The following is a 27,180-nucleotide window of genomic DNA, read 5'->3' as shown; positions in this document are numbered from 1 at the left end:
CGTTCCTATACTTTTGGAGGGAACTGTGTCATAGTAGTTTTTCCAATCTTCAACTGCCCGGGTTCTGTGAACAATGTGCCAGAGTTGCATATAGATTCAACAGCAATCTTGCGCTTGTAATATTAGAAATAAACATGTGCAATATTGGAAAATAGACCTTGTGAACTGTGGTGCGCTAGGGCTGTGAAAAAGAATCATTTCTTTGATGCATTGTGATTTTCTTTTCAATGATCTTTCTTTGATGCACATGCCATCAAATGTGTGTGTGTGTGTGTGTGTGTGTGTGTGCGCGCGTGTGCGTGTGTGCGCGCTCATGTGCGAGCGACCCTTTGGGTTCCTGGACTCACCCTACTTATGATTAGAGGAAATGAGGTGACCTGTGGTGACTCAGGGCTGAAAGCAAGCCTGACACTGCATCACTATCGTCATACTCACTAGATTTTTCTAGGTGGTATATTTCTAGGCATGAGTGTATGTGTGTATACGCATCTTTGTGTCTGTGTGTGTTATGGGAGATAAAGAACCCCGAGGCATACAAAGTCTTGCTCAGGAAAGTGGGTTGTATACAAATTTAATTTAGTTCGCTTCACAGCTTGTCATCATGACTTCCAAAGCGAGTTTATGCTATTTATTCATCAAGTGCTTTGTCAGCTCGGACATGCGCAGTGCAGTTTAATACATCCTGTTCCTGAAGGGCCAAGCCGTTGTCTTCTTACTGTTAGTGCTGCTGATAGTGGAAGCGATGATCTGTGTTCAGGTGAGGGATTATCATGAGTGTAGTAGCACATACACACACACACACACACACACACACAGACAGTGCCATGTATGTAATAGTTTATATGAATCCACACAGCATGTCGCACACATCATTGCCTCAAAAGTTACTACTTTTGAATCTGTACATCTATTCCAGATCCACTACTCATCTCTCTCTTGTAAATTTTCTTCTCAGTATCTTTCATGGCTTTGTATTTATATTTATATAAATTTTATATATTTTTTTTCTTTTCAGTTTTTATTTATTCTGGTTTTGCTGTGTACATGTACACATGCATAATTTTTTCTTTACTTCTCTACTTATTTAGTTTTAAAACATTTTATTTTCATTACTATTATCATTATCATTAAACGTTTTTTTTAGCCCATAAAAATGTAATCACATAATGTGCATGTAATGTCAATGCATATTTTTTCTCTTTCCTCATTTTTTTATTTAATTCAAATAAAAATGATTAGAAATGTTTATATTAATGAAATATTTTATTATTTATATTTGCTTGTTTTTTTCTTGTTTTTACTTCCTTTTCTCTCCCTATATCAGCGATCGCCTTAAAAGTCCATAAACATGTAACTTTATATATGTTGCAAATAAAATAAAGTGCTTCCTATCCTTCAAAAAGAGGAGTGGTGGTGTGTGTGTGTGTGTGTGTGTGTATATAATGAAACTTGAAGCCTTCTTTCTGCACATATCTGTTCAGAGATAGATTAAGCCCCATCCTCAGCCAAGAGGGACTATTTGTATTCGCCAAGCATCTGAGCGAGATGATAGCGCAGAGATCAAGGTGTAGGGAATGAGAGCTGGCTGCGAGCGCAATGCTAAAAAGAACACACCTGAAACGAATGATTTCATTTGTGTCCTCTGCTCTGCGTGGTGTAGGGCGCGTATTCAGCAGGTCACGTCTGCGTGGATGAGCTTGAGCGCAGTCACCCTTTTGTGGTCAGCGGACTCAGGCATAGTTTTCCCTTCATATGTAGTCTGGGGAACCAAAGAACTATTGTTTTACCTCTTATATTTATGGTCCAATACACACGATATATGAAATACTTTGGGGGCCATTTTCAAACACAGGTTTATTAAAACACAGGAAATCCAGTTGTGGTCCTCGTGCACGGAATGGGCCGCAGATGCAATTACAAGTGCCACAGTTTATGAGCTGTTCTTTCTCGCTTTCTGTCTCCACAGTAACGGTGTAAAGGTCATGTGTCTTTTTACAATGATGTATTGTCAAGCTGAATAGCTGTGGAAAAAAGTACTGCGACATCATCGGAGACAAAATCCAATGATCCTAAACCTAGATGATGCTTTAGTAGAGGGTTTGCGAGCTGCCAGAAACAAACTTGTGCTAGCCTGGGATGTTCCTGCTGTTTCAAAATGGGAGTGTTTAGCTTTTCGCTGGCTGTTTATCAGAGTAGCGGACGGCGTAGTAAACAGGAAGTAGCATTAGATGAAAACGCAGGGTTTTTTTTTCGTTGTTCAAACAATGTGGTGGCACATTTAGTCAGAGAAGCATGTTTCTGGGGGAAGTTTATACATATACGAATTTACAAATACGAAAACAAAGTTAGTTAGCGAAGCTATTTGAAAAAAATAATCCTTAACGGCCAACCCCTTAATAAACAATACGTTTTTAAGTTAACTTGAAAGAGAAAAGTGGCTCCAAGCAGCCAAAAATGTATACCTAACTTAGATTAAATATATATACTGAGGCTATGTTAAGAACAGCATTTATCAATGCCACCACGCTGTCAGTACGTTTTATACCTCAGCACTGTTTAATTCTCAATATCATTTGGTCAGAAGGTGTTTCATTTCTATAACAGCAGCTCTCTGAGTGTAAGTCCGGCTGCAAGTATATAAAAATCACAGGTTTTATATTAATGCTCTCGTTCAAATGTTACCATTTCTCTAGTAACAGCTTATGCAGGAACTTGTATTCCGGACCCTTTACATGATCTAAGCCTAATAATAAAAAACTTGTTAAAAAGCATTATATAATGAAGAAAAATGTATGTCAGTTTTTTTTACTTTTATGGAAGGAGTCTTCAGTGTCAGTACTTTGTAACAGTCAGTAGGTTTTCTGCCATGGAACAGTCTTCAAGACAGAGCACTTTTTACATTTTCTTGGTAACATACAGCATAATTTTTGTCTTACTAGCTTAAAGAATAAGTGATTGACCTTTTATAGATGCTCTAATGTTCCACTACATTAAATGTAACTATAAATGGATACAAATTATTGTGTGGTGTGTTTTTTTTTAACTAATAGAATTGTAAATGTTGGCCAATTGATGTGATATAAGGGGAATAAAAAAATTTGGGGTGTGCTGTTATTGGAAAATAATCAGGGTGGTAAGACTAACTCGCTTCATTTAGGGGAGCAACATTCCAACCTGTCATTGATGTATTTTGCTATAACTGCATGGACCGTTGATATTTTGGTGCCATAGAGCTTTGTGCACAGGGGCGTTGTCATGCTGGAACAGGTTTGGGCCTCTTGCTTCCAGTGAAGGGAAATCTTAAAGCTACAGCATACAGAGACATTCTATACAGTTGTGTGCTTCCAACTTTGTGGCAACAGTTTGGGGAAGAACCACATTTGAATGTGATGGTCAGGTGTCCATAAACTGTTGGCCATGTAGTATGTCTCTTCTGGTTAATTGTGAAGGTTGGCGGCCCGTTCTGATGTTTCTGTTTTGGAGAGTGACTTTTGCTACCTGGCTGCCTCTTCTGCCAAACTTCCAATGTACTTTTCTGAACTTTTGAAGGATTTAGAAACCTTTTGGGAGGAAGAATAAACCAGTCTATTGTTGTATATTGTAGAAACTGTCCTGGGGCGGTACATGGTACTACCCTCTCGCCCTGCACGCACCCGACCAAAACTATTTACATGTGACAGATTTTTATCCCAGTCTTTCCTTTTTCCAGTTCCCTCTCTTGCATATGACCTTTGCTTGGGTAGGGACCATAGCTGTTCCCCAATCTGCCTGCGTTTCTGTCAATCACTCAGTGTTTCATTTCACACTGCAGCTTTCCACACATGCTAGCTCTTTATCCTCCCCTGTTTTACACGGCCACGGTAGCTGAACTCAGAGAGTCCAGTGCAAACACAACATGAACCGCTATGAATTTCAAACACCGCCATTCCCAAAGGCTGTCAGATTTCTTTGCAGGCCATTTGAAAAAAAAAAAAAATTGTGATTGTTCTAGTGTAGCAAGCAATTTAAGCTACAGTGTTGTATCAGAGGTTTGTACAAGATTGCCAAAGGTTTAACACTGCAATTGATATACTTTAATATACTCTGAGATTTGATATACTTTGTTGTTCTAACTTTATGATGAGATGTTCAGCCTGATGGAGAGCTTTAGCTTGAGACACATCTTTTGTCCAATTTAAGACAGCAAAGATCTGAATCAGTTCTCTGTAAATGTTTTATTATTTTCCGCATGAATACAGCATCTTAATGCAGATCACATGATCTACTTAACCAATGAAATTCTGGGTCGTAAAGTTATAGCGCTCTCAAATCTGGGAGACTATAGTGCAAGACCATCACAGACACGTTAACAACCAGTATCAAAGCCTGACATATTCAGTAAATGAGGAAATCACACTTAGCTAGCAAGGTTTTAGACATCTTAAGACAGACTTTTTTTTTTTTCTTCCACCGCATTTGTTTAAAATTGGCTCCATAACTAATATGATATCTGCAGGAAAGTTACTAGTTAAGATTAGACAAATGCTTAAATGATTAAATAAACATTTGAATGCTGTTTTTGGTGAAATTATATATATGGTTTCTTAATGTGTCAAGGTATATTATGGACAGACCTGAGTTTTCATCATTTTTGGCTGTTTGCCAGAATTCAGCCACTTCCGATGGGTTTTCCCAGACCACCACACACATTACAATGCAGACATTCAGTCTAAAAGCTTTAAGAAAAAAACAGTACGATATGTTGAACCAGTACATAAGGACCCAAACAGTCTACAAGACAGCCCTATAAATGCACAGACCATGGACGAGAGCAGAAAACAGCGTTTTCTTGTTCGTCAATTACGGCCAATAAAGGATTCCACTGACCTCAGCGAGACTGGAGCGGCCGGTGATTGCGAGCATTTTGAGGCTTTCTTTGGACGTGCTCCACTGCCTGTGCTGTACATTTCAGCTGTGTGGCTTGCTGGGGGAATTTGGAGTTCGTAGCCTCTCTGTGTTTCTGCTTCAGTATGCATAAACAGAGTCGTGTTTGGCCTTGTGTCATGAGTGCACGTTATAAGTGAAACCTCAAACTCTTGATCTCGTGCTCAGATCAGTAATGTTTAGAATAGAAACCAGAGGCCTGCTGTTTGGGTAAAGCAGGGTTTCTGTTATACTTTGGCTTGACAGATTGATGCACGCACTACACTTGGACAGCATTATGTGATGGAAAACCAGCTTTCTCTCGTATAAAAGTATAAATGCACCATTTGTATTAGCAAGCCTAAGCACATTTCCCAGTTTCAGTATGTTATAAATTTCTTAGTACAGTTTTCTTTGCATGTATTTGATGCAGCAAATGCAGCATTTTTTTCTCAGTTTTATTGTTTCAGTCCTGGAAAGAGCTAGAAGAGATGCTCAGTACATTGTGTGGCTTTGGCTTCAAAACTGTAGGTTTTGTAGCTTTATTTGTAGCTTCTACACTGTCAAATTTGATAGCTGTTCTTACTGCAGAGACAATGTAAGCATGGTAGATGGCTACTGTTTAAAAAAGGTAAGATGTTTAAACAGCTCAAACATCTTAATCTAGGGGCAACAGGTTTTTACTTCTCCTGCATTTGGCACTTTGGGATTAGAATGTTTTGTAAATTGATATTTGTGACTGCTTCATGTTAATAGATTAAAAAGCAGACAATGACTATGTGGATCAGGATAAAGTTGTGAATAGTTGTTTTCTAGGGCAAAGAAAAAAGAATTCAATATTTGGAACATAGGCCAAAAATAGGCATCGCCAACCACTGGGTTCTCTTGCTGTGTTCTCTTCCCTTTTCTGTGTGGAAAACCTTTCAAATGATTCAAAGCTGAATTAAAACATGCGCTTGGTTTGACATTTTATGAGAACAATTTATTATGAGTTCGTTGAATAAGATTATACCACAGCTCTCTTGAATTCTCGAAGGTTTTCTAGAACAGCAGCTTGAACAGTAGTTCTGGCTTCAAGGCAAATCACAGGTTTATATTTAAGGCGCTTGTTGTAATGCATTATTGGTAAGAACTCGTTTACTTTTTTCAGATTCTCAACAAAATCGTTAAAAAACATTATTTAACAAAGAAAACCATATACTTATTAATATGTTATATAATATGTTATATATCTTAATAATACTTATTAATATGATGTTTCTGTAAGGAAACGTTTATTTAACATTTATAGAAGGAGTCTCCAGTGTCAGTACTTTGTAACAGTCAGTTTTCCACCATAGGAAAGTCTTCAGGACAGAGAAGTTTGCTCTTTCTAGTTTCTCAGTGCTGTATTTTTTTCTTTTATTACCTTTAAGAGAGAAAATAGAGAAGAGAAGACAGACTGGTGAAGGAACAACTGTTTATAGCTACCATAATGTAAGTGGTAGCGGGAGCTAACTAGTTTCGAAGACGTTCCACAACATTAAGCATAACTAAAAAAGTGATTAAAAAGTACAAAATATAAATATTGTTCTTTAATTAATGAAAAAAAATGCCAAATTGCTGTGGTATAAGAGAAATAAAACATGCTGTGAGAGGAAAATCAGATTCAGGGTGGTAATAGTAACCCTCTTTGCATCAGGCTGCATCACAGCACCCTGTCGCTGATGATTTTCCCATAACAACATGTCCATAAGTGTTTTATTTCTTACTTATGTGTCAAATGAGTATCTTATGCAAATATTAATGTTGCAGTAGCCATTAAATGGAAATGTTGTGAAGGTTCCAGGATTTCTCTTTAGCAATGGCACTGCTATTAAAAATGTTACAGTGATAAAGTGACCTATATATCTATGAGTAATTACAGCAGAGACTGTTTTACTGAGTTTTATTGAGTACATATTTTGTACCCAGACGACATTTGAATGATCAGTTGTATCCCTTCCAACTGAATATTGCGCTAATGATTAAATGAGACACATTAATTACATGATTGAGAACCTTTGTACTGTGTTCTATGGTTTCGAACCACTTGAGGCAGGAAGTTTTTTTTTATTCTAAGGCTTTGGAAATTCTGGCTGAGGATGCTGAGTGATGGTTTTCAGGAAATATTTCAGTCAATCATTTTATTGACACACACACACACACACACACACACACACACACACACACACACACATTACCTGAGCAGTTTTTCCATTTGCCTCTTGATGTGACTGCTATGTTGACGGGCACGGAGCTTGACTTAACTCTCACAGGATTCAGCGTCCTGCGACCAGCATTTGCATGTGTACGGGTTTATGGAGCAAGAGATCTGCATAACAAAGAGGACGTGTCTGTGCTATTTATATTGTTTCTCTCCCACAAGAACAGGACCTTCTTCCTCTTTTATTTTCCATGGCGATGCATCGTCAGACTGCCAGACTCTCATTTAGAAATCTTGGACTTGTGAGGTACACTCTAACTTTCCTCTCTAGGGAAATATGTCCTTCAAAGCAATCTTTAATTGAGATGACAGAAGTGACTCCAAGGATGTCAGCTGGGCTCTGAAATTTTCTTTAATTTTTTTTTCAAAAATGAATGCATTTCAAGCATTTTTCAGATTGCAAAGAAAGTACGTAGGCTACATGAATAGGAATTGCCAGATGTTCTTATGTAATGTAACTACATAGGCAGCTAACAAACTTCCGCTTAGTCCTTGGTAGAGGTTTTTCTGCCTTGTTGGGTGAAATGCTAAGGTTTGCTAAGTAGGCACAGCTAAGAGTGAGAGGATTTGCCATTCCAAATTTCAGTCGAGCAACAGACAATTAAAAAGGCTATCTTTTTTTTTTTTTTTTCTTTCAACAGCCAGGAAAATTCAGAGATCTCCATTGGTATTATTATGAAATCGTAGATTAACTAAGTTCCCCGAGCTTGTCATTGACTGAGTGAATGCTGAAGGATATAGTGGCTGCTATAGAGTAGGAAGTAACCTAATCCAGCCTTATTTAGTCTAAAGACAACGTCGAGAATTATGGATTCTAGATGCCGTTTTAGACCGTGTACTTTTGATTTGCTTTTTGCATATAAGAATTATGGACTGTAGTAATAGGTAGTTAAAAGGTTGTTCCGCATGGTTCTGTTTCTAACAACATTGTCAGCAGTCCTCATCTGTTGTGGTGTAGGAGAAGGTTCAGGACAAAGAATCCGTGCATGACTCCTGGTACAGCGCCAGCAGTTTAATCACATGAAATACTGTATGTGTTTAGCTCAGGTCTGGTGACAGCCATGACATGTAAATTACAGGCTAAAGAAAGACTTATCACATGTCATTAGAGCGGAAGGCAAGAGCTGAAACATGAGCCACACTTCAGAAGAACAACGTCCTTCGCTTCGTGCCTTTGTCTGGTCAAGGTCATATGAAAGAGTCTGTGTTCTTTTAACCTTGTTTCGACATGCTCCAAACTTTAGCGGATATTGTTTTGGTCTGTTTGGGGGGTGTGTTGGCCTGGATTCTGAAGTCTGCCCTGACTGAGCTTTCACCTCTCACAAAAGAGGACAGAGGTAAGAGGCGGGACCATTGTTCTTCCTGGCAGCATCAAATAGCCGTGCAGCATGTGACTGGGTGTGACTTCTATTCTCTTTCCCACCCTCTTTTCCACTGAACTTGTTAGCTTTTCAACCCCTCTAATATTACAGTATCTGGTTCATACTAGTATCTTCTCAGCTACCCAATTTTTTTTTTTTTGCTTGTACTTTATTGATTCATCTCTGCCGTCATGTGAGTCAAAAGGATTCAAGTTGGACTTGTTTGTTCCATTTGTTAGTGTTTAGCAAAGAGGCTCTTTTTACGATTGTATTGCTGCATTGTTGCAAAGAAAGCCTCAATCTGGGACCCAGACTGTGTGTCAGTCAAAACTAATAAAAGATAGCAAGACAGTCTTTGTTGCCACGTTACAGGATTTTTGTCTTTCTCTCTAGAGCAACAGGGGATGGCCAGTTGGCAGAAATAAACCAGACGTCCGTTTTTATTTCTCCATATGAAACAAATCATGTTGTAGAGTTCTCCAGCATGTCCTGGCCAGAATGAGCACTGCAAGGCACTAAATGAACAGAATGAGAGGGTTTTAAGGGGCTACGCTAAGGCTCTGAGCCGAAGTAGTTTCCCTGCTTCGCTGAACTGGCCTGAACTCTCTGTGCCAGGGCCCTGGGGAGGCTGGAGGCATTCCCATCTTCACTTGGAGCAGTCATTGAAGCTCTTCACAAAAGTGTTAGCTCCACAGGCGAATGGATAGCGATCAGGGCCAGGACCGTAGATGCAAGATGACACCCAGGCTGTTGATTATTTTCAAAATGGAGCTGTTCTGTGATCTCTATGGGTACTGTAGCATTTCACACCTCACACTAGGGAATCTGGTCAAACTTCTGAGATGTGATAGTAGCAGTAGCAGACCATATTTCAGACCCCTGAGTCAGAGGGATCTTAGGACCAAAACTGTAAAAACAACGCCATGCACTAAGCGGCTGACATAAGGTAAAAGCCTCTACCTAACATGGAGCTGTTTTTTATGGTTAAGTTTTTTTCATGAAAACAGCATGGAATTCACTTCAGGAAAAGTTTCAGATGAGAATGAAATTGCTGTGGTTATACATGATACACGCTGCACGAATAGCTTTGTTAATGGAACACAAAAGTCTTTCGAGATCAGCTAGCCCTGAGGGAGAAGGGGGTAGCAGCTTTCGCACAGGGTTTGGCTTTCGCACTTGTTTCACACTTGGCGCTCTTGCAGGTGTCCTGTCTAAAGAACATTATTATTCACATTATAAGCGAAAGAGAAAGGCTAGCTGGCGGCTCAGCTGCTTCGCTGTTGCCATCTGTTACTCTGACATGTCTATCACCCCTGGCTGTACCTTGTGTCTCCTTGGCCTTCCCTTCTTTTTACTCCACCAGTCAGCTGGGAGGCCCATTGCTGCCTTTTGTCTCCCCTCTCAGCCTTGAATTTGGTCCTCCAACTAACTTCTCAGGGATGGCCATTCTATCGAGAGTGTTCCTCATCTTCACATGTTCTTCAACCAATTTGTTGAAGCTAAAATCTCTAGCCATGTTTGTCATTCGATTATGTGTTGGGTGAGAAGTACTATGGAAGGGTCAGAAATGATCTCATGATCTGACAACAAAGTACATGATATGTTCATTTGGGAAATTCTGGTGAAGAGAGTTGGGGCATTTCTTGTGAAATCTGTATCCCTTGGCAATTCGTTACTCTTTGATCCCCTTTCCAACATCCACATTCCAGGAGTAGTCCAAACATAGAGCAGATGCAGAATGAGGCACAATTTAGAGCCACAAAGACCCTTGCTTGGGTTACAGCTCAAATTCGCCCTCCTCCAGATGTGGACAAGTCAGCTATGGTGACAGTGATGCATAGCTGTTGCCAGCTGGACAGAGTACAGGGTGTGTGTGTGTGGAATTGAGGGAGTATAGGGCTTGCGTGCATGCTTGTATGGTTCAGTTATGCTTGTGCAGGAATATGGTTTTTTGTAGAGGACATGGCCTCCTGTGAAAGTTCTCCCTCTCATCAGTTTGAGGTTTGAGCATTCCAGGATTTGTGTACTCCATCTTCACAGTGACTTCACATTTCATCTGAGTATGCCTCTCTGACTTGTGGTGTAGAGTGATTCCATTTGACCTTCTCTATCTTTTCTCCAATATCCATACTACCAACATCCTTTCTGTTCTCAGTTAGCTTGATTAGGGTGTTGAGAACTGCCTGAACTTTCAGGCAATGATGGAAACAGTGGAGTAGAGGTACAGAAAGAAATGAGGGAACTATTCATAAGGGTCCAGTATGCACCCCGAAATGTTCTTTGGTTTGCCCCTTTTGGGGAAACCTTGATCTGCTTTGGGCAGAAAGATCGGCCGCTCTCTGTGGCAGTGTATTATCCCATGACTATGACCTCAGCTGGATGACAATGTAAATGGGCATATAGTGCTGGGATAGTGCAGTCAGCACCGTCTAAGCTCTAACTTGATTGGCTTTAATGAAACAACATTCACCCCAATGTACAGAATGATGCACTCAGGGACATAAGCATATACACACGTTTTTAGGACCAGTGATAGAGATGAAGTGCACATGAATCTGTTAAACTCAACTCTGTTTAGCGCCTGAATGTTTATCCACATAAATATTAGATGTCAGTGGCTACAGTGCAGCACAGTGCACTTGGAAGCATATTTGCTGTTTGTAAATGTTTAGATGTTTTGTGAAGATATGTGTATGTGAAGGTGTATATGTCTTTAAACCCCAACCAATTCTTATTATTATCTATAGCTTCTCTGATGAACTCATTATTGACTGCAAACGAAATATGGATGTTGGTCTTCTTAGTTGAGACATTTCTGAACCTTTCCACCATTTTTCTTTGGTTTTTGTTCCATTTGGTTTGGGTGAAACTATGATGTAGTAGGTGATAAGTAATTGCACGAGCGAATCTGAATTAGGAGTATTATCTATTTGAGCTACACCCTTTGTTCAAAACCACATCTAGATAGTATTTTTTTTAATTTTTTTTTTTAACTAGCATTTGGTCATTTGGTGTATACAAACCGCCGTCTTACCCTCTCATGACACAACCACACAGTTTGATCTGGTGAAACATTGGAATTTTTTTATTTATTTTTTTTAACCATTGAAGTTTAACTGAATTGTGGTTAAGCACACATACATTAAATCTACCTGTGATGCTTCAATTTTAACATTTAAAACCATGCTGTCGGGCTTTAATAGATAGAATAGCTGATCCACCACCTCTTACAATTTTTGAATACTTCCAGTTATGGGGAAAACAGCAGTTGAACAATGAAATCTCTTTTCCATACCACCTCTACCATTAATGCATTACTTTGGAAAGTGAATGGTGTGCAACTAAGCAGAGCGAACACTCATCTCTCTTTCGTTTTATTGATTCTTGCATGTCAATTGCAACTCTGACCTTAATATGCTTGCAATTCAAATTCACACTTGTTCTTTCCACAAATGTTCGTTTTATTTCCGTGGTTTCCATGGTAATGGCCCCAACTCAACCTGTTCTTGTCATGCAGAAATGCTTATGTTTGTGGCCTCCCTGCTGCTCCTCTTCCTCTGGGCCCTGCGAGCCCTTCTCCGCTTCGTCTCACTCATGGCAAACATTCTTATTAAGCTGCTCGTCTGCCAGCTGAGGTGCCTGCCTTTGTCTAGACGGCCCAATTGAATGATATTTCAATTTCATTTGTTTGCCTCCGTTGCTGCTACAGTACTGAGGATTGAGTGTTCTTCGCCTGAGTGGAATTATGCGTTCAGCTCGATGCTGAGGTGGCCTCGGTTCGGCTCGCTGTGGATCAGTGGGGTGGACAGGATGTTTGAACAGGATGCTGCAGGTTTTAATGTAAACTCAATGATGAGTTGAATCTTTTAATAAACACACACGACTCTGTGGCTGTGTCCAGGGAACAGCTGGTCTCGCTGTGCAGGCTTTATGTTTATGCTAGCCAGGAGCTCAACATCTGTACTGTGCAATCAGAGCAGATTTACTTGCATATATTGAAAGAAAGAATGCAGAAATGATACTAAAATTCAACATTAGCATTAGTTGTGGTACAAGAACACAGTCAGAAAAAAAGGTTCCATCTAGCACACTAAAAGGTTTTGAGGTTTGTCATAACCATATTTTTTGTCCTTTTTTAGGCACTACTGTTATGCTGGAACTTCGTTAGCAGACCTAAATTTCATGATATGCATCATCTGTAGTGATTGATATGTATCATTGATACCATTTATATATTTAGGCCACATTGCTCACCATTACCTTAAGGTTATCTGTAAAACCTCTAACAGAGAGTTACTTTTCAGTCACGTTTTCAAGTAAAAACTTTTTTGTACTGTGTACTTTTAGGGGAAAAAGGCTTTCTGAGTGGTTAACTGTTCTAGTTCTCTAAAAGGTTTTCTGTTTGGAACATTTTCTGAAAAAGTTGTACAATTTCTATGAATAACCTTTAAGGATTCCACCACAGGGCAAACTAAAATCTATGCAGGTTTTTTTGGTAGAACCTTGTCTGACTTTTTCTTTCCTCTATTTTACCATCTTTTTATCTTTCCCTATTGTTTTTTAGTTTTTCTTCCTTCTGTCAAAGAGGTCTTGTGATAGCAAACCATTGAAGCTAAGCTGTTTGGACTGCTTAGTGAAATACAATGCTTGAACCATTAAAAAAGGTTAGGTAGTCAAGCTCAGCTTTCCTTTTTAAAATATATATTTTTTGTTTTGTGACTTTGTTTGTAGTACTTGGTTGATAATGCGTGGTGCTTCTTTCTCAGTTTGTATCCATACATTTAAATAATGGCTGTCTGTCCAAATCAGACTGATCCATTTCTTCCCTGCGAGAAGAGATAAGCCCCTAGTGGGTCTTCAGTATTTTTTTATCGGTGAAATGTTCCATTTGTCAACATGCCAATTATTCTGGCAGTAACCGTTACTTTATAACTCTAATTACCTAGAAACCTAAACCTCAGATCAGAACACACATATTATATTGCTGGCTGTTTGGGCACCCTTCCTAAATTGGGGCTTTGGGTAGTCCTACTATTCTTTGCTATTGCTATAGGGTGCCTAAAAGATTAGAAGATACTAGAAGATGATGATGAAATGCAGTAAGGTTTTGATGTGCAGCAAAAGGAGCCAGTGTAGATCTGGTTAAGCCGTCCACCCCATGTTCAGATTTCCACAGCAGCTATTTTGCAGCTTTGCAAAAAAAAAAAAAAAAAAAACCTTGAGCAGTGCATTAAGTGGGACCATCCTGATCAAGCCACTCCTGTGAGCCTGAAATTTTTTACAAGAGAATATGCAGGATTGAGCAGAGATACTACAACTGACAAATGACAAAATGCCATTTTTCTCTTGGAATGGGCAGTCTACCAGTTCCCTTGTCTTTCTGCCAGTCGCGGATCAGTTGTGGCAGCAAAGTGAGAGGTTTATTCTCCTCACAATGTTTGACACTTCTGAAAAGATACTTACAACGTGTAAAATCTCACCTCTGTATATATGCCCTATGGTGCTAAACAAATAGGTGACTGACAGCGGGTTGACGTTCTCTCTGAAGAGACCTCCGCATGAGAATATTGTGTTTATGCCTGTGCCATATTATCATTTCACTTTTATTAGGCACTTCTGGAAAGTCACACGGAATATAACTCATGGGTACAAGCTGCTGTTTGTCCTCTGGGAAATGTATTGCTACAGTTCAGTAGAGAGAAATAAAGAACACAGCTGTCTACAGCAAGCAAAGAAACAACTTGATTGCCATGTAGCTTTCTGGAAGTCAACAAAGGAAAGGCATTTTTAGCTGTATTTTAGCTGTATCTGTTTCCTTCAAGTTCTTCATTCAAGGAAAACCTTTAAGAGTGGTTTCTCCTAATCAGTTTAAAGAATTCATTCATCTCCAATTACCATGATATCCTGGTCAGGGAACACTGGGCATGAGGCAGGATGGCATGCCAGCCTATCACAGGGCACCATTCAGGCAGGGCACCACCTCACACTTAATCACACCTAGGCATACTTCAGCGTAGGCAAGGAAAAGAGGAAACCAGAGATCTCGAAGCAAGCCTACACAGACATGGAGAGAACATGTGCTCAGGATTGAACCCGGGGACTCTGGAGACCTAAGATGGCAACACTGTTTTTAATATTTACTGTGCTTCCCTAAATATCGTCTTAGCTACATGTTATTTATTTTTTTCCAGGGGACATGCCTACATCTTCCATTATATTGCACTGTCTCAACAAGGAACTGTTTGATGCAAAAAAAAAATTTGTTCCTGAATGGTGTAAGAAAGTTTGTGCCAGGTTCAACTCTCTGGGGAAGAGCATTACCCCAAAATTGTTCAAGGGTTGTTTGATCAATGCTTGTGAGTTCTTTGCTTAGAACTCCTTCTGAAAGGAAGGGAAACCCCTTGTTGTAAGGATCCACATAGAACCTTAAAAGGTTTCCCCATAGGAACTAACCAAAGAACTCTTAAGAGAGACGGATACATTTTAAGTGTATACCAACAGTGAGGGCTTTTACAAGCACAGTAATAATCGATCTTCACATTCCTGCATTTAACTGATTATTTAAGTGGTCATGTAAACCAGGTTCTGGAGTCAGCGTGAAGCTGTTGTTTGATTTCTTTAGGTTGGAAGTCCAGTTAATATGCCTGGATTTCAGCCCACTAATTGAGTTATTTGGTGTGCATATGGTTAAATAGTTGTCTTCTGATTTCTACATCTCCGCACCACCAAAATGGTGACTGACAGCATCTTCGGGGTGATGGTGAAATTTTTCTTTTAAATTGGAGAAGGCCATAAATGTTAAGATTACTGTGTAGAATTCTTTCCTTGTATATAGCTTCTGATCTGTAACTGCAGGCTCATCCATATTCTAGTGAGCTATCTTGAATAGGAGATTGTGCAGGCAAGGTACAAAAGTGGCCATTCTGTTTATTTACATATGTCCCTAGTCTTTAGGAAGGTATGTGATTAGTTTGGCTCATTTAACAGACAGCGAAGGCATTGTTCCTGGTATCTGAAACATCATGAAGTATGGCTCAGTGTTATCTCCACTCTTCAGATCTCTAGCTGTCACTGGGCAGCGTACACCATCAGCAGTATCTAACAAAAGGGCATTTGAACAAGTCACTAAATCACCATCTTCAACAAGGAGAGGAGAACTCGAGCTGTTATGTAAATGCATTTCATTGCTGCCGGTTTAATGTTAGAGTTTCTTGTTTGGCAGAATACTGGGCTTGACCATTCTGGTGTTTTTAGCACTTGTAAAGAGTGGATGGCCATCACACATCTTGTAGCCCTGATTACTTGGGACCTGATTGTAACCTTCCTGGGATTGAAGGGAATGAGCAATTCTGTTCATAATGCCATGAGAAAATACACAATAGCCTATTACCATGCCATTTCAAGCTCCTAATAGAGCAAACCCTGTATCCTGCCATAAAATATACAACAGTGCATGTAAGACTCATGAAATATGCAGCAGGTAGGGAAGGTGACGGTCAGGTCTCAGGCTGATTTGACTATGAACTGGGTCACATCCTGGTTGGCTGTCCTTCCCTCACTTGCATTTATATTAATAGAACAATAAGACGTGAAGCTTGTAGACGTCTGTAATTTGGACCGAAGCCATATTAAGATTGCTCGAACCTGGTCATGAATATTGCATGAAGGTAAGCAGGGGGCAACATAATCTGCTCATTTTAGTGAGTGAGAAAGAAAGGAGGTGGATTTATTTACCCAGGGGAGCTTGGAGGCCCCCTTTACTGATCTTATGAGCTTTAACTTCCAGAGCTCCAGCTCGCCATTCTGAGTTTGCTTTGCTGTGTTTTTGCCACGGATCTTCACAGCCACAGATTTATCTCCTCATAGCCAAGTTTAACGGCTTCAGTAAATCGGGCTCAGCGGAGTCACACTCATGGGGCTCTGTGCCTGAAAAGCCCACCTCGGAATGGAAGGGGATGTTTGGCCACCCGCCTGTAAATATTCTGGAGGTTTTTTAATAGCCGTCTGCTTCATCAAACGACCAGTTAAGGAGTATACAGGGAGTCCTGGGAGAGGCTGATCATAGCCAATGGGCTCTGGCTCAGCAGGGCGGCTGAGACCTAATATCCTAATATTTTTCTCTAATGGTACATGTCCTCTTGTGAATTTTGTTGCTGTATGCCACCATCTCTGCTTGCAGCTGGTGGGCGTTTTTGTGGCATTTCTAGAGGCCTGGTTAAGGCTGTTCACAATATCAAACCGCATCAAACAAGTTTTAGGGAATTAAAGATTTTTGGTGCTGTGTATATTTATGTAATGGCATTTCAAAGCTTACAATGATGTACGAATAAACTGTAGACTTGAAACTACCTAGCTTGTGCAATCTCACTAGTAAACTATCTAGTAAGGGTTAGCCATGTTTCAAATGGTTTAAATGGTTTATGATTCTATAAGACCGTGGCGCTCCATCATATCATGATTAGAAGGTCTTTGCTCAGAATATATCTACGCTTGTGCTATTGGCTAATCAAAAGTGTGGTAGATGGACGCAATATTACTGCCACATGGTAAACCACACCCTTCCTGCACTGCATAGATCCAGCAGAGTCATAGTTACAAGACAATTGCATGGTGTCACGAAAAAATCCAAATCACTTAAGTTCAAGAAAATATTAAATCTCAAACAGCAATAAACCACTGATGGGCAAACTATAGAGACAGCTCTTTGTGATTGTAAGAGCAAATTGGTTAGCATAGGTGCTGTTTTTGAGTTATGATTTAGTTTAACAAGGAACCTCTAAACTGTGTAGTCTGTATCTGACAAAACCTTTTTTGCGAAGTTTTCCTAAGCGGTTATATAGTTCATCCTTTTGGAGGCTGATGTAGATCAGAAAGAACCCATGCACTTTTGCTTGGAAACTCCAGAGTTGCCAGAATGACCTATCAGATCCTGCAGAGCTCTTCAGAGAACAGTCAAGTGGACGTGTACAGTCGCTGGATTGACAATAAAGTATGCTGCATCTGGATTTTATGAAACATTCATCTAGGCTTGACTCGAACCAGCTGCCTACTCTCCTTCCAGTCCTTGCTATGCTACTGTGTGTGTGGTGTCTTTTTCACTGAGAAGTCTCCCTCAATAATGTGTATTGGACGGGGCAGATTGCCTCTCTCTGCGGAGTCCTGCTGGTAAACAACGATGTGAGCTGCCTCTAATGCAGTCCACTGCGCTGAAATCACTCAAGTGCCCAGCCAATAATCTCTGATCGTTTTGTCGATGCACACACACTGAACTTTCTCCGAGAGGGAAGTGGGAAGGTACGTGTGCGAACCCTGATCTGTGTTGGGGTCAACAGACCAAGCGTGATGTCTCTTCTTGTGTGGTTATGAGCATTACTTTATATGAAGTGTGGTTGACCTTCCATGGACTTGCAGGCTGTGTGGGTGCGTGTGAGGTCCATCACCGGATATAGGCTTCATTCCCACACTGCGTCCAAACCACTGTTAGGAATCATCACGTAAATGTTTCTCTTGGATCATCCGGTAGGAAACACAGCGGATGAAAATAACAGCAGGCTCAGTGTTCCTACTGCCTCCAAAAGTCAAGAATGACGCTTGTGCACTATGATGAAGTGCAACAAGCCATGTCTGGCAGTTTTTCCTCTTTCTTCCAACAAAGAAAGTAATCCAGTCATCCATATTGAGAAGCAAGACTAGTATATGACGGATGCTCTTTGCATTTTGTTTATGAAGGGATTAAACTTCTGTAGTACGCTCTGCTGAGTTTATCTCTGTGCACATCCGCGCCAGAGCAGCTGGAGTGGAATTAAAGTCATAAAACGTTCTCTGTTCATGGAGAGTTAGGAACCCAGGTGATATGGTCTATCTCTCTCTCTCTCTCTCTCTCTCTCTCTCTCTCTTATAGTGGGCTAGAAAAAAACACAAAAGGACATAAAGAGTGAGAAATCTGCACATATCTGCGCCCATCATATGCATAATAAGTAGTGATCTTGTCAATGGATTGTGAATGGTGATTAAGTAGAGGCAATCACATTAGCCGTGGCGCTTGACACTCCTCCTGTCGCTGGAATAATGGAGAATGATGAAGTCAGCTTTCACATACCGCCTTGACGAATCTGAGCTAACGATCTCCACAGCACAGTACAAAAATCATAGTTCTATGTAAAACCACTTTTCTAGCACTACATATGATGCTGGACTGCAGACTTGGCTCTGTTCCCAGCCGGAGCTAGATCACCTTTCAGACTTTATTTTAAAGGCTTTCTTTGAAATTCCATAGCTATGCTCCATTTAGAGGCCCAGTGTGAGACAGTTTCTGGGCAGCTTTATGCATTTCATGACTGCTTTTTTCAATCGCATGTAAATCATTTGGCTCCATGGTCACAGCTTTCCATAAATCAAATGATAAGTAGATGCTTTTTACCCCAATTATTACAGATTTGTGTCATAGTCCACTCAAGGTTGGCACATAACATCATGAGGTTTCTTTTTTAACTACAGCTTAGTAATATATTACAATAAGTCTGGTTTATATTTCAGTTAATTTAAAGGTTACAATACAGAAGGCACAGAGAGCCAAACTATAGACTTCCACACACAAAAACTCCAGAATTATTGGCACCCTTTATGAAAATGAGAAAAAAATTATTAACGCATAATCAACAATATTTGAGCGTAGTTATATGGAGTTGCTCTGCTACAGTATTTTTTGCTAATTTTTCAGTAATATGTTTTGTTCACATCTGTACTCCGGTCTGCCAGATAGCAACACCTGCTGTTTTTTAAAATATATTTTTAATGTATTATTTAAAAAAAAAAAATCATATTAATAATTAATACATTAATAAACTCATATTAATTAATTGATTTATACTTTGTTTTTCCCGTGATAATGGGGGGAAAAAAATGTAAAATAAAACTTTTTCAGCGATGACATTTAGTTTACATTTATTTTTTATATTTTTTTGAATATTTTTAAGACACTCCTGTGACATTCTCATGAAAATTGCTTCTTGTCAGTGGCAAAGTGAGTAGTTTCTCACTTCATGTGTAATGGTTCGTACAGTCTTTTTTGAATTCTAGAATTGACTACACACATTGTAGTGAGTTGTCTCTGCTCACTATCTTTTTCGTGATGTGTATACGTAGAGTGGTGTTGGTGTATTAGTGCATTATCAGCAGTAGAATCTGGGTGTCTCTGTAGGAGAAAACAGAAAGCGGTGATTTATCAGCCCATCAGCACTGTTTCTGCAAGCTGTCCTCCTCTAATAAAGCCAGGAAAAACAATTAAATGCCACAGCTGTATTCATAATGTAATAAAATCTATTGAATTAACCTGTATTCAATGTTTGCCATTGGGAATTAAATCAGTTTCCATACGTGATCGGAAAATAATTACTCAGACGTGAAAGAGCGAGAAGCACGAACAGTCTCAGTTGCATTAATTAATACTGTGAGTCTAGTCTTACAGAGGTGTATCAGTACATGATGACTAATTACTTTTCAGCAGTGATTGTTTCATTTCTCTATGATCTCTAAAGTTCTCCGTGTTCTCCGTGTAGGTACACCTCGTTTCTCCGGGCAGCCCGAGGCGGCCTCTGTGCATCTCGGGGAGAGCTGGGTGCTCAGCTGTGAGGTCAATGCAGACTTGGTGAGCTTTATTCGCTGGGAACGTGATAAGGAGCCGGTGCCATTGGACCAGAGAGTGTACACATTACCCAGCGGTGCTCTGGTCATCAGCAACGCCACAGAGGTGGACGCAGGTCTGTACCGGTGTGTGCTGGAAAATGCAGGACCTACGAAGAACAGCGACGAGGCTGAGCTCCAGATCCTGCCTGGTAAGGATCAGAAACCGAGCACAATGCACAATGTAATACGTGATTATATTAGCAAATATATAAAGGTTCTCCAGTGGCCATGGTTTGAATCAGAACAGGAAATTTTGTTTGCCTCAGCAACCAGCTAAGCAGCTCCCCAGTACAACCTATCTTTAAATATTTGCATTTTAAAATCACTAATATAGTTTTTGAGGAACCTATTTCCTAGGCTTTAATGTACCACACAAACATTGAAAATGTCAATAAATATACAAATAGTAAACAGGGGTATATTCCTGCCTCATTGTTCCCGGTGTAGTCTTCGGCTCCATCTGCAACCCTGATCAGGATGAGCAGAAGATGAGTGAATGAATACTCATGTTTTTCTTTAAGAGTAGTCCACCCAAAACAATGTTTCAGTTATGTTGAAGCATAGACAGATATTGTAAGTGACGAAAAGTATCGACGAAAAGTACAAAACAAACCTTGCGTTTGCTCGGTTTGCCTTTTCCAGAGCAAAAAAGTAAGTTGTTGATAAAAACAGAGAGCAAACGAGAGAGATTAAGGTTTAGCTTCCTGCAGGGAGTGAGCCCTCTACGGGGTTATCAAAGAGAGCAGCGTAATTCATCCTAAACCAAAAGAAGGGCCAAATTCCTTTGTGGCAGATCTTCAGCGTGCAGTGTTATTTACAGAGGCATTTCAGCTCTGAGAGCTGAGTAAGATATGAGAGGACATAAATCAGGCTAAAAAATGCTGTCACCCAGAGCCGTTATCTCAGAATATATGTAGCAAGAGCTCGAATGCGTATTGCAGCGTGATGCAGCCGTGCTCCAACAACGGAAAATACGATAACAGCATGCTTTCGTTTCCACCAAGTTAAACACACTCGTGGCACTCGGCCTGGAAAGAAGACACAGACTAATGTTGCGGTTTAAGACCTCAAACATGAAGGTTTCTGAAGGTCAGGAGGTCAAGCAGCGCCTTTTCTTTTAGGGGTCAAGAGCCTTTGGTCACTCAGGACTCCACTTCATCTGGTAAGACCAGAGCGTCTGCATTCTAAGGACGATGAAGTCTCAGCCTCAGTCTTAGATGCTCCTCCCACTTATTATCCTTGTACACCTCATAATCATTTTTGTACTTTAATTCACTGGTTTCTGACAAGACTTTTTAATACTGTGACTCAGAGAGCTTTTCAGAGCAGGATATAGACACTGGTTTTGTTTGAATTGTTTTTTCTGAGCGAACATGGATGGCCTCTTCCTATTAAAGTGCCATGTTTAGTGACGATGAAGTCTGGCTCATGAGATTAGGGAAGGGGTTCTCCAACTTTTTGCAGTGAAAAACAAAAATTCAATGGACCCACTTATGATGACAATACAGCTTAATATAATAATCCAACTGAATAAATAGAATAGAATAAAAGTGTGTACTTTCGTATTCATTTATTTATTGGCAATATGTGAGATTTTTTATTTCCCATACTTTCTACCCAGTGAAACCAAACCAGTTACAGAATTTTAAATGTGGATTCAAAACGTTTTATATATTAGCTGCAGCTTTAACTACTGTAGGCTTTAATAACTAAGCCAGGTTTAATTAGCTATAATGGCATATTTTCAAAGAAATACAGACTCCCCTGGCTATGCATCTTGAACCTAACTTGGAGAATCATTGGAGCAGAGGACGACAAAATCTACTCCAAACTAAGACGGGTAGAATTGAAAATGCATATTCAGTTTTATTTAATTCAATTCCATTTTTATTTGTATAGCTCTTTTAACAATAGACGTCGATAGACAACAATAGACAAAGCAGCTTCACAAAAATCCAGATATAAAATTTATCCCTAAGGAAAAAATCCCTGAGGTGACAAGAGGAAGCAACCTTGAGAGGAACCAGATTCAAAAGGGAACCTCATCTGCGTGATACCGGATATTGCGGTTATAAATCATTTCTCTTCTATAACTGTACACTATAAAGTCAAGCAGTGCTAAATGTGTTAAAAGGAACTTGAGTATGAGCGTCATTAGAGTTTCAAGTTTAAGTTTCTTGTATAAATCTCAAGTTATCGACTTGAGTTCAGTGACGGAGACTTGAGTGTAAACTGTTCTTAGAAAAGAAAATTTGTGTCTTAAGGCTATTCAAGAGAGAACATCCACAGCCATCTTTAGGGTGTCTGTGTGATACCATTCACAATAAACCCACGGTGATGAGTCGGCTATCCATGCGGGGCCACCTTCATCACCCTTCTTCGCTCTGCAAAGTGGATAAATCTGAAAACACTCCTTTAACACTGTAATGTGGATAAGGGAAAACAGCTTTTGTCGAAAACACGGACATGATTGTGTTTTACTGCACTGCCATGTTCTGTGTTAGATATTGTTATTCCTTGTTAGGTTGCTTTGTATAGTATATAAGCGACACTGGGACGTGCAAGAAAGCACCTTTCTTAGTAACATGACAAGCTGCTTTTTTTTTTGTTTGTTTTTTTTTGTTTTTTTTTTTCTCTCCGTCTTATTAACTTCAAAAGAGAGAAGAAATTAGGAGGCTGGTGAGGGAATGGATGGCATAATGTAAAGGATAACAGGAAATACCATAATATTAAATGTAGCTGTAGATTGATAAAAAAGTATGACATGTCATTCTTTAATAAATAGAAGATTGTTTGCAGATTGTTCTGGTATAAGAGGAGTAAAACACTTTTGGGTCGACTTTGTTGATTATTTTCCTCTAACAGCAAACCAGAAGTGTGTTATTCATTATTTGTTAAAACAAATGAAATGGTGGGAAGGACATAAAAGTCATGGGTCAGTGTGCATGCCCAGCTTGTTTTCTGTTTCAGAAACTTTTAGGAAATGGACTGACTATACTAATGAGGCCAAAAGGGCGTTAGTGTGGACTTGGCCAAACTTTAACCGATCCTCCTTTTCTTCTATCCCTCTCAGAAACATGGGAGGTGCGCAAGCTGGAGTTCCTCAGGCAGCCAGGCTCTGTGTCCCGGGTGGTGGGGGAGAGTGTACTGCTCCCCTGTGTGGTGAGCGGATTCCCTGCAGCCTACGTTCGCTGGATGCGAGACGATAGAGTCATCGATGACAGGTAGGCACAAGAATGTGTTCTCTTGTGTCCAGAATGGTGTGGGAAAGATGACATGCAGAATATCTTTTATCTCTTCTAGTTAAGTGACAACTGGTGATAGCACCAAAGCATTGATTCTCACTGTCTGACACGTTCTACGCCAGTAGTAAGCTCATCGTTCAGTAGCACACATGTGAGGATTTGGTGTGTGTGTCTTGTGTGTGTGTCTGGCTCGCTGCTGTTGACTTGGCACGTCGCTGCAGCCTGTCCCAGCTGCTAGAGTAAATAATTAGAGGGATGGCGCCTGCTCTGAGAGGTGTTAGTGCCTTTCAGAATGTGAACATCATACACACACACACACGCACACACACGCACACACACAAATTGTTTTTATATCTCTGGGAGGACCTTACATTAACAGTGATTACTGTAACTGATTAATATTATGCCTACACCTAAACATAAACTTAACCCAATAACCAAAATGAAATATTTTGCCTCTTTTAGTTTTTCAAATAAAAACTGTACATACTTTTTTTTTGTGAGTGCATTTGACACTATCCTATTTTGTGAGAACACATACACACACACACACACACACACATACACACACACACACACTTCTGTGAAGCTGTTAACATAGGACAGTCACAGGTCTTTAAGAAGTACAAAAAAAGTAGAAAAAATGAAAGTTAAAGCCTTAAAAGGCATTTAAAAATATCTGGAATATGATCCACAGAATTCATAGAGGTCTTAAATATTTTCATGGTCTGTTTAATTTTGTAACAGAAGTACGTGCTTGCATTTGAAAGTGATGTATCTGAGTAATAACAGTGGGTTTTATGGAACCGTATAATTCTTAACTGTTGATTCTGGCAGAGACTAGAAACGCTGCTTGATTTAAGTGGTGTCACACAAGAGGGGTGTTGTTATGGTGGATATGATGACAGTTGTGATTATCTTGGGTGACAAAAAAATTAGTACTGTTATGATTCCAGTAGCTTGTAAAAGTGTGGGCAAGCAATATTGTTGGGTTGATAATGGATATTGTATATCCAAATAATTTTGCACAGATTAGCCTTTTTGTGTACATTATTTTAATTTCTTTGTATATACCAAATTAAATATTGTCATTACCACATAAACAAAATATTGCAATAATCATGTAAACAGAATCATGTCATCATTATGTAAAACAAAATATCATCATAATGACGTAAAAACAGAATATAGACAGGATCACCATGACTACATAAATATATCATCACTATAACTACGTATACAGAATACTGGCATAACTACGTAACAGAATATAGACAGAATCAACACAACAACTCCATAAATATATCATCACTATAACTACGTAAACAGAATATTGCCATGACTACGTAGACATCATGTTCCCATAACAGCAAACAGAATATCACCATAAATACGTAAATCAAGTAACAAAAAGTAATCACTAACTAATTAACTACATACGCACATCTTTGTACAGCTGATGTAGGTTTGCAGTTTGCCACAGGATATTTTATACTCAAAACATAAACCCTGGTACCTCTGTAGTGGGTTAAATTGGCAATTTATACAAATCCAGAAATGTGCGTCAATAAGGCTAGAATCTCCTCCAACAGGAAAATCGTTGGGCAGCTAAAAAAAAAAAAAAAAAAAAGATACAGGTCTATGCCAATGAAGAGCAGTGAGATACAGCTGAAATAAATCTATATGAAGAGGAGCCAAGTATCGACGGGGACTATAATCACTCTCTCAGCTTAAGCCTGAGAAAGTTAACATCCTTGTCCTCCTTGTGAAGAATTCATAAGCACGCTTGCCTGGAGACCTGAAATGTACCACATACCAAAGCACAAATAATGTTTATTAATATTTAACAAAAAGCAATTAACAAACAAGCACACTGCACACTGAAACTAGACGGTTGGAGATTGGGAAAACATCGCCTGGTTTCCTCATGCAGATTCTTCTGTGATGTCTGTTTGGTCTTTGTGAGCTCAGAGAGTGTGAATGAAAATGGAAATATGGATGTAAAAGCCAGCTTATTAACAACCATTAACTAAAAAGACCCCTATTAGAGGAAGGAGTAGGAAAATGCAAATTTTACAGGTGTTCTTTTCTTATTTCCTAATAATGCTAACAACAAACCTAGTATTTTATTCTGCTTGATAGCTTTGGTTCCACAGCACCACGGTGGTAAACCTCAGACTCATGTCTAGACATTAACATGTCTCAGTGAGGCATTAAATTTGAATTTGCATATTCCTGCAGGTATCCAGACTAGACTTGGGTAGTTGCAGTATTGAATCTGTGTGACAAAACAAGTCTCGGTGTTTTTACGATGGTGGGAGGCATCATAAAATCACCTCAGATCTTATAGCACTTATGACCACCAGTTTGCATACAGCAGTATCTCAGTTTCAGACTCTTGACTGACAGTTGAGGGGATAATTAATAACCCTGCTTTTAACTGTGTTGTGACTAATACTGCAACATATAATTACAGTATTCATTGCAGTGATTGTCAGTATCCCCACGGTGTACACATCTACCAGCTTATTCATTAATTAACAAATGTGCTTGTAGAACAGGAGGCACTGGAGATAATTTCACCAGCAGACATGCCTGTGGCTTCACAAAGTTGATTAGAGGAAAAAAAACAGAAGACTCCCTCGTACATGTGTGATGATTATAGAACAGTGGAGGTAGGATTTGAAATCGATGTGAATGGCTTGGGGTAATTGGCAGGGTGCAAGGAGACTGTGACCGAATGGACTAATTGGTTGTCTTTTGATTGTCACTGGTAGCAATTTAAAAATATTTTTCATTCATTTTTATTTTTATGTAACCATAACTGCAAAAGCTTTTATTATTGTGTACAGTATTACTATATTTATTTATAGTACATTTACTAAAAAGTCTGAACTGGACCAATATTCTTGGTTATCATGTTTCTCATGGAACTTTTTTTCCCTGCAAAGGGAATACTTTTCCCAGTAGGACACATGCACTGATTCAGATTTCTCCACAATAATGAGCCTGAAAAGACAGCCATCTTATGCTGTCTAACAAATAGGACAGGCTTTGTCTTGGGAAAACAACATTACATAAAAAATGCTGCTTATTTAGCAAGAATACTTAGAGTCCTGAATTCACCATTGTCAAAGTCAAACTTTATTGCAAATTCTGCTATATGTACAGGACACACAGAGGATTGAAATTTCGTTTCCCTCAGACGCATGGTGTGAGACACCAACATAACAAGACAAGTAATTAAAAAAAGTTAAATAAAATAAAATACAATAAAATAAAATACAATATGTACACTATAGACATTCACGGCACATGTGTATGTGTAGATATTTACATTTTAGTGCAAAACAAGAGAGAGCAGCAGTTGTGGAAGTAGACCTGGTTACATTGTAGAGTACAGAGAGAACACCAGTAATAAAAGTGGCTTGTGACTTGTGGTGATATCTGGTATATCTGCTGTAGTAATATTGTTTGTATCAATCCTTAGTACTTTCTAATGAACTCTAATAGTCTGATTATCCCTAATGTAAAAATATTTAATGTTAATGTATATAATGTTAATTTAATATTGAATGAAAAGTTATTTGATGGTGCCTTTAAAAAAAATTATGAACAACACCAATTAACCATTTATTTTGTATGAACTTAGTAACGTTGTTTGTGTGAAGCCTCACTTTGAGATTTTGTCAATTCTGTGCAAATGAGAATGATTGACTTTAGTAATTAAACACTGTGTTTA

At 39.3% G+C, this 27,180-nt stretch overlaps 1 protein-coding gene across 10 annotated transcripts in view; it reads left to right on the top strand.

Moving 5' to 3' along the window:
• neo1a (neogenin 1a) overlaps window positions 1-27,180 on the top strand; it is a 126,480-nt gene that overhangs the window by 50,085 nt on the left and 49,215 nt on the right. For all 10 annotated transcript variants that reach the window (XM_053238061.1, XM_053238060.1, XM_053238057.1 and 7 more), the window contains exons 3-4: window positions 20,067-20,342; window positions 23,267-23,417. In XM_053238061.1, coding sequence (XP_053094036.1) covers window positions 20,067-20,342; window positions 23,267-23,417 — 427 coding nt within the window. The remainder of the gene's footprint in view (window positions 1-20,066; window positions 20,343-23,266; window positions 23,418-27,180) is intronic.

The sequence above is a fragment of the Pangasianodon hypophthalmus genome, chromosome 11 (assembly GCF_027358585.1).
Source record: "Pangasianodon hypophthalmus isolate fPanHyp1 chromosome 11, fPanHyp1.pri, whole genome shotgun sequence".
Lineage (NCBI taxonomy): Eukaryota > Metazoa > Chordata > Actinopteri > Siluriformes > Pangasiidae > Pangasianodon > Pangasianodon hypophthalmus.
Note: the sequence above shows the minus strand (reverse complement) of the source record. Positions and strands in the feature narration are given on the sequence as shown.